The 8587-nt window shown below is 37.8% G+C and overlaps 1 protein-coding gene across 2 annotated transcripts in view; it reads left to right on the forward strand.

Moving 5' to 3' along the window:
- pcxb (pyruvate carboxylase b) overlaps window positions 1–8284 on the forward strand; it is a 312844-nt gene extending 304560 nt beyond the window's left edge. For both annotated transcript variants that reach the window (XM_041985524.1, XM_041985525.1), the window contains exons 25-27: window positions 3974–4114; window positions 4254–4355; window positions 6378–8284. In XM_041985524.1, coding sequence (XP_041841458.1) covers window positions 3974–4114; window positions 4254–4355; window positions 6378–6527 — 393 coding nt within the window. In that variant the 3' untranslated portion in view covers window positions 6528–8284. The remainder of the gene's footprint in view (window positions 1–3973; window positions 4115–4253; window positions 4356–6377) is intronic.
- The last annotated feature ends 303 nt before the right edge of the window (window positions 8285–8587 follow it).

The following is an 8587-nucleotide window of genomic DNA, read 5'->3' on the forward strand; positions in this document are numbered from 1 at the left end:
GCAGATAAACATTAAAAGTATATTTCTTCTCTGTTGATGATGATGATCCATCATTAATAATATGTTCATGCAAATCTGCCCATGAAGTCTTGATTAACCCTGTCAAACAAAATGAACCAACCACATAATGGGTAGAAGTAACCAGTAACACCAGTGTGGCTGTAAAGAGGAAGAACTGGAAGTGAAATTGCCTTTAATTTATACAATTAGAGCTTTGTGTTAGTCTGATTAGACACACATCTCAGATAAAATCATCCTCTGAGGACTCATAAATCTTGTGTAGCTCTGCAAAATGGAAGAAGATACTGTACGTATAATAGGAGCAGCTATGAGAAGGCATTGTGCAGAAGCCACACAGAAAAAGCAAAAGGAAATTTGCCTTTTGTTTTTGGGTGGCTGACAAAACAGCCCAAACTAGAGATAAGTTCAGTTTAAAAGAAGCTGCAGAGAGAAACTGGTAGGGATGAAGATTAACTGCCAGAGAGAAAGCAGAAATATGCAAAGAAAGTGTTTGTTACCAGATGAGGAGTGCAGGAAATAGATGAAGGACAAGATCACCAAGAGAAAGAGAGACAGAATAAAATGGAGATCAATGTGTATCTGCAGCAGGGTGTATTTTCGTCTCTGCACTGAGACTTAGTTTAGAATATCAATGGAGACCCAGCAGCTTGAGATAGCAGTGCAGCAAACAAGGAGGCTGAGAGCGGAAGGCTCATGGAATATAGGTGGAATAACACAGCAAAGAGAGCTGGATGGCAATTAAAAGAAAAGCTGAAATGGGAAGATGAAGGAAATTGATAATGGCAAGAGTCAGTGGGTCCAAAAAGAGAAATTAAAATAACAAAACAGAAATTTAAAAAATGGCAACACACTGGAGAACTGTCAGAGCTTGAAAGCCAGAGAGAAAAAGTTGGATAAATGGAACGACTGAGAGGGGGGAAAAAAGGGTTTGATAGGTGAGAAGAGACAAGAAATAAACGAAGTCCAATGGCCAATGTCGAGAGAAAGACCTGCAATACTGAATGTGACTAGGATTGATATAAAAAGGAAAAAGGTCTTTGTTGTTGGTGCAGGGTGATGGAGTAATGTCCTTATCTGGAAAGACTACATGTGGCAAGTAACAGTTTGTTGTTGTGCTAAAGATGGGGTGGGGTGGAGGTGCTTCTGTATCCTCCAGTGTGACTTTATATCTGTTACTTCTTCTTTCTTCCAGCATGTCTCGTTATATCTGGTTGTTGGTATGTTTATACCACTTATAGTGAATGTCAGTGTCTGGTGAAAGACTGTCTAAACCCAGTCATGTGTTGGAGGAACTCTGTCCAGATGAGAATGATTCTTCTTTCTTCTGTAATCAGGAACTGAAGTCTGAACCTGTGATTGCCAGAAATTGTTTGTTGTAAAAATGTTAATAATAAGATGCTGGTGGAACACACAATAAGACCAAGTTATGGGTTAAATTTGGGTCTTTTTATGATTTTAAGCTTGTAAATTAATGTTCATAAATGATTCCAGGGAAATCAAGCTTTGGCACATGAGAAACCAAACGTGTGGGGTTTCCTCAGCAAAATGGTTCTAGTGTTGGTTTTGAACAAGTACCTAAGGAAGAACTAGTTCTTTCTGCTGTGCCAGAGCAAAGTACTGCTTACATCAGGGTTATGGAAACCAACCAGATCAACTTGTATGTTGTGACCACCATGTTTACAGTTCAGTCAGTGGAGCATCTACTCTGCTTAATTCAAAGGAGAATAAAAAGAGACATTTAAAGATGTGAAGTAGAAGCAGCAGTGGAAAGCAAGTCATTAAAGTCCACTTATAACTTAATTAATACAAATCCATTATATGATCCCCAATAGTCCAATTTATAATAACGGTTTATATTTAGTCATAAAACATAATTGCTGAGCTAAAGCAACCAACAGATGAACGTGAAACTCAATGTCCTCATTTTCCTCTGTTTAATGTTTAATGTCACCAGTCATGTTTGTGATAATGTGCATGTACCAACCTATGTGCAGCCTTTTCCACTCAATTGTTTTTTTTAAACTTTTTTTCTCACTTAATTGTTGCTTTCTCTATTTTAGAAGCTGTGCCTACTTAAACATGTTAAATGAGACTTTTAGCTTTTTGTTGAGCTGTGTGACTGTTGCACTAATTAAGTTGCAGGACTGCAGTGTTACTCCATGCTGCTCCAGTTGTGATCAGCTGATTGTCCTGAAGCCTGTCAGCCGAAACAATGGATGTATAATAACAAAAAGAGAAAATAGACAACTTTAAAATAAAGAGAAAGAAAGAAGGCAGGCAGGCAGGCAGGCCTTTATTTATCCCCAAGGGGAAATCAAGTTGTCGTAGCAGTCCGGTATAGTACACAAAATACCCAAAAATACACCAAAACACAATAAGATGAAATATTGAAAGCAGAAAAATAGAATAAATACACTTTAAGGGCACTTGTGAGATGATAATAATAATAGTAAAAGCAACAGTGTAATAATAACAGTATATAATGGTAGCAGCAACGCTATATGCTAATAGTAACAATAGTAATGATAATACTATATGTACACATACATGTTTTCTATATATACGTTTATGCCTATATATACACATATGTTTAGCATGTGCAACGTTTGCAAAGATACATAACTGCAATGTGATGGGATTCAGAGTGCAAAAGGTGACAGATGGAATTAGACCAGGTGTGACATCGAAGGCTCTGACAGAGGCACAGTAGTTCAATGAGTCTGTTGTAACTGAAGTCTGAGCACATTACGTAGATACTTTTATTTATTTCTTTTCAAATGACTAAAGAATCTATTTTTTTTGTCTTTTACTATCAAAGTTGAAGTCAGTGAAACCACAGTTGAATTAGTTTTTATTTGGATATTACCAATCATTCTTGCTGGTACAAAGACAAGGTCACATTTAGTACTTGTAACTCAGTCTCTTAAAGTGTGGGAACCTTGAGCACTGAGTCTTACATGCGGGTTTATGTTTTATATCTGAACAATTACGTGCTTTTTGGATGATGGGTTATTGTCGTGCTGATGCAGCTCTGCAACAAACAACTGCTCCAGACATGGTTGTTTCCACTAAAACCTCTCACAAATGTTTGTCAGCTAGAAGATAGACAGATATTTCTCCTAGTTAATGCAGTTAACTAGAGTTTTTTTTTTATAAACTTTCCCATAACTTATGTTTTTTGCTGTAGTGATGCACGGAACCTGTTAACAAAGATTTGTAACTTAGTGAGCAAAAACCACACAGTAGTGCACAGAACTAGAGCAGGAGCTGTAATATAATTCAGCGCAGTGCCTGTTTTATTTGACGTCTCCTGATTGCTAAGGGAAGCTCTGAGGTACCCATACAAACAGTGCACCGGTCCTCATGCTTTCATTGAATTTGTTTCCATTGTTGAACAGAAAATAGATTTACAGCTAATATATTTTAAAAATGAATTCCTTCATCAATAATTGTTTAAAATTAGAAATGACCATGCAGATGAATTTTGTAAACATTGACATCCGTTAAAATGTCTCTGGCTGAAGCTGCTTTGGTTGGTCTGAAATATTCACTCAGCTTCCTGAAAACTGGGCTGTGTTGAGGTGCAATGTTTTATGATGATAAATATTGGTTTTGATAATGTGATATTAAATTAAAGTTGGCAAAGTACCTCTAGAGAGCTGTTCCTACCTCATTATTACAAGTTAATGCTTGGAAAAGTGCTCACTGCAGGTGAAAATAACTGGAGGAGGAAACGTACATTTCACTTCACTAACTTCACTTTTTCCCATTTCAGAAGGCTCCGCAGTCTGTTTTTATTGCCTCAGTTGAACTTGTAAACTGAACACTTTGGTATTAATTCCACTTCTTTCACATAAACTAATTTCTCTCCCTTCCTTCTTCACACTCTACCTCTTCTCATTTTTCTTTCATCCTGCTTGTTCTGATCCTCCTCCACATACTCTCCCCTCAGGTGGAGCTGGAGAGAGGGAAGATCCTCCACATCAAGGCCCTGGCACTGGGTGACCTGAACAAGGCCGGCCAGAGAGAAGTCTTTTTTGAGCTAAATGGCCAGCTGAGATCTGTGCTGGTGAAAGACACAGTCGCCATGAAGGTACACAGAAAGTATGGAGGGAAGGGAAAAAAGAGGCACGGTGGGGATAGTTGATGGGGTTTATGGAGCTGCGAGGATTTTGCTACGGTCACCAGATTGACTGACTAGAGATGATTTGTTATTTTGTCCTTTTATCCAGGAAATGAAGTTCCATCCTAAGGCTCAGAAGTCTATCAAGGGTCAGGTGGGAGCACCCATGCCTGGAAAAGTCTTAGAGGTCAAAGTGAAAGTTGGATCCAAGGTCAGTTTATTGGCAACTTGTGCTTTTTCATTGCATCTTTAAGCTTTATTTCATTCTCCATTGTGCTCCTCATACAAATACTTTTTTAGCTTCTTTTTAATTCAAGTACGAACATTAGTGAATTTAGCGTTCTTCTTTAGAAAAGGTCGTTACATCCAAGGCCTCAGAAGCAAACTCTGCCTCCTTTAGCAGAATTAACTTGTAGAGTTTTTATTGTTGTCCACCATCTCTGAAATCTGCTGGCTGACGTCTCTCAGTTATCAGGTGTTTGAAGATTGTCCTGCGGCTGCTTTCAAACTCTTAATTTCTTTTATTTGACCTTGTCTTCTATTATTAATTTATCTTTAAGCACTCCTTGATACGATGCAGAATTCATACTTCACAAGTGCCTGAGGCAGTGAGGTAATCTAAGCCGTGACATTTCCACCATCATGTCCACAGCTAGAATTACATTTTTCACTGTAAGTGATGCCTCTGGTTTATCATAAAGATTTCTGCTCGTAATACAGCTCTAGGTTCTCTTTTTCCCTCGCCTTTATATAATGGAACCTGGCCTTTGCTCTGAGTGGACAGTGAGGGGCTTGCATAACTCGCCATAGAGAGGCCATAGAGACTTGTTTACTTAAAATCTCATGATAGCATAAGGAGCAATAGACACTTGAAGTCAAGTTAAATAATCTTTATGGCTGCAGGAGTTTCCTTTGTGATTGAAATGACCCAGAAGTGTCTAATTGGCAGCCAAGTGATCTTGTTCCATAATTTCATTCAGCTGCAACTTTCAGAGCAACACCTAGTGGGATTTATGTTAATGAGGATTCTATTTTTCTGGCTTTTTCTTTAAATTGACAACTTCGACAATGAACTAATACCACTGAATGTTTCCTAAAAAGACATTAGGCAAATAATTGTTCATTTAGGTGATGTTTTTATTCACTTTTCTGAGAAACCCTATAGAGGTCCTAATTATTGCACTTAATCTTGAAGGTGTAACATGCCGCTGAGCTACTTTATGCACATTATTTGCTTGAGTGCATCAGCTTCATCTGTAGAGAAATTTCAAAAAAGGATTATATCCAAGTTGGTCTGCAGTTTTCATGAAGTCTTACTTTTTCCAAATGACTGTCTAATCTGGGGTGTCAAACATACAGCCTGGGGGCCAAAACCGGCCCTCCAGAGGCTCCACTTTGGTCAATGTAACAATGACATAGGACAGTAACTGCTTTTTTTTAAGGCTGTTTTTATGAAAGTAACTGCAATTGCTAATTTATCCATGTGAGGTTGCGTTTAAATACAAAACATTTACAAGGTAGGGGGATAACCTGTTATATATTAATAGATCTCACTTGACCCAGTTCATGTGGTCAGGAGTACTACACACAGGAAGAAATAAACATTCTAAATAATGTTGAGCTCTTGAAAAGTTAATTTAATTATAATGTAAAATACTGTATTTTTCAGTACTTGTGATTCAATGTCTTAATCATATTGTAGATCTATTGTGAATTAAGTTGTAATGCATCTTAGATGATGAATTGGGGCATTTTCCTCCAGAAATTTCAGGTTCGTAATGTGTTCTAAAAGGATAGTTCATTAAACGTGAACAACTTGATAAGACTTTTTGCATGTAAACAAAGGGAAACAGAAGTGTTCATTATTTCTAGGTTATATTATTTTGCTGGTCTGGCCCACTTGAGTTCAAAATTGTGCTGTATGTGGTCCCAGAACTAAAACAAGTTTGACACCGCTGGTCTAATCAAACCAAATGAATCCAACTTAAAGCCATTACCAACTTCCAGGGCTGTTACAAGTGTATTTTAGCCGTTTTCATCAGAAAAACTGTTTACAAACCCAAATTAAATTTCAGTCGTCTTCACTGCATTTGATTAGATGCAAAATCATAAAACCTGCAACATAAAATAAAATCTTTACCTCTTAGAATTGGTTGCTGGCTTTAGCACTTTAATATAAACTCCTTGCTAACAATAGTTTTTATAACGCTCTGAACCATCCTTACATTGACAGGTGGAGAAGGGTCAACCGCTGTGTGTCCTGTCTGCCATGAAGATGGAGACCGTGGTCAACTCCCCCATGTCCGGCACCGTTAAGGCTATCCATGTGTCGCCTGACGCCTCTCTGGAGGGAGACGACCTGATACTGGAAATTGAGGAGTAGAGCGAGAGGGTAGAGGTAGAGGGAGGGGGCAGCAGCAAGTACTATCTGACAATCTGGCCCTGGAAATGAAGAGAGATGGAGGAGTAATAGGGGGATTGTACTGAGGAGGAGGAAAAGCACATCTTTTTTCTGTGAACCCCCAGTTTGGGCATAGTTAGACCACATACACATAATGAAAGTGCTATGCATATCCTGACACCTGATGGATGTAAAGATCAGATGAGGTATGACTGTCTGAATTAGTTTAGTGGAAATTTCTAGTAGCTGCTTAATTCCTAGTTGTAGTGATTAGCTCAACAATGGTACCCTTACTAATCTTCTGTCAAATTATGAAACATATTCAATATTTTAGAGGCTTTATATGTTTAAATGGTGATACATTCCACTGCAGTGATGATAGTCTTAAAAATGTTGCACTACAGTGAGCTAACCATGTATGACGTTAACAAGGTTTTAACATCTACTTGGAATTAAAAGCCACAATTTCCCTGCCAGTGCTGTTGCCTCATACACTGTATTCATATAAAGTGAGTAGATTAAACTTTGACTACTAAATGTTAACTTTATAGTTTGCAGGGTTCAGATAAAAAGCATACATTTTCTTTTTAATATGCTCACCTTTGCAAGACTTGGTCAATCTTTGTGGTCGCTGTGCATTCTGGGAATGTGTAATTGCTGCTCGCATTTAGACTTGCTTTTTTCAAGGTGAAAACTGAGTACAGATGGGAGTGAGGGAAAATAACATGTAGCCCAACGTTTTGTAGATAACCAGCAAAGCACAAATGTCAAGGACAGAGCCAGACATGCCTGAAACATCTGAAGTTACACTAAGTTCCATTACTGTATCAGTAAAATGCACGTTTGGTTTTTGAATCCCCAAGTGGAGCCAATTTCTTTGGTAGTAAAGCCAGATCAGCTGTATGTCATTTTAAAGATGAGCAGGCAGTCTCTGAAACAGTTGGTCCACTTTTTTTTCCCCTGAAACCCAAGCAGAGATTATGATTAATGTCTATGGGGATTTTTAATGCTAGGTGTAAATGGGATTATGGGACTTTGCTTTAATGTGTTTACGTGATGTTATTTTCCGAGGATCGACCACTTCATTTATTAACTCATTTTATGTCAAATTATGTGACATTAGCTCCTCTAATAAGAGACTCTGGAGACTCCGTTATATTTGTAATGTTTGCATAAATGAGTGGAAAATGCGTGCGTGTAAGGAAATACGACAAACTCAGCCAATCCTTGGTGCATCTTCCAGAACATATTCAGACACTAATAGATATTAATATTCATATATGTACTGGTGCAAAATATTCATGCTGGCCCTTGAGTGTTTCAGCTTTGTCTCCATAGTAACACCATCCAAAGCAGTTTACAGAGTTAAGGAAACTGGTCTATCACCCAGATGTTGTAGTTTAAACTCAGATGTGATGATCGGGCTGTATCTGAGTATTTTTTTTGTGGGAAGAGATGACGTGATGGGCTTGTATGAATGTTTTTGATGAACACTAATGCAGAGTCCCTCCTCCTCTCCCTGTTGTTTTTCTCTTCCTCATCTATCCAAACACCTTTTCATAATGTCTCATCCTCCCCCTCCTTTACTATATATTTGCACATGCAAAATAGTGGCATCAATTCATGCAATAATGTAAACAATTCTCAGTGTTTGTGTCTTAGCCAGCAGTGACTAACAGCCATGTTTATGATGTACTCTTCTGTGGAAAAAAACTGAAATAAACTGGAGAAAAATACAAGTGGAAAATAGTATTATGTTTTTCTTTCCCTAGAACTCATGCTATCAGAAATTGTCATATAAAATAACAGGATGTGTGCAAAAATTTAAGTTTCCCGCTTTTTTGTTTTATATGAATAACCACCTGCTAATTCAAGATATCTCAATTAAACTTCTGTCAGGACTCTTCAGTCTTGCTGAAGTATTTAATTTTACTTAAAAGGGACAATGAACTTGAAAGCTACATGAGAGGTTGGCTCTAATAAAAGCTACACATAAAATAAAGTGAACAAACCTGTGTTGTGTGGGTGTATATGACTTGTTT

The sequence above is a fragment of the Melanotaenia boesemani genome, chromosome 5, assembly GCF_017639745.1.
Source record: "Melanotaenia boesemani isolate fMelBoe1 chromosome 5, fMelBoe1.pri, whole genome shotgun sequence".
In the NCBI taxonomy this organism is placed as follows: domain Eukaryota; kingdom Metazoa; phylum Chordata; class Actinopteri; order Atheriniformes; family Melanotaeniidae; genus Melanotaenia; species Melanotaenia boesemani.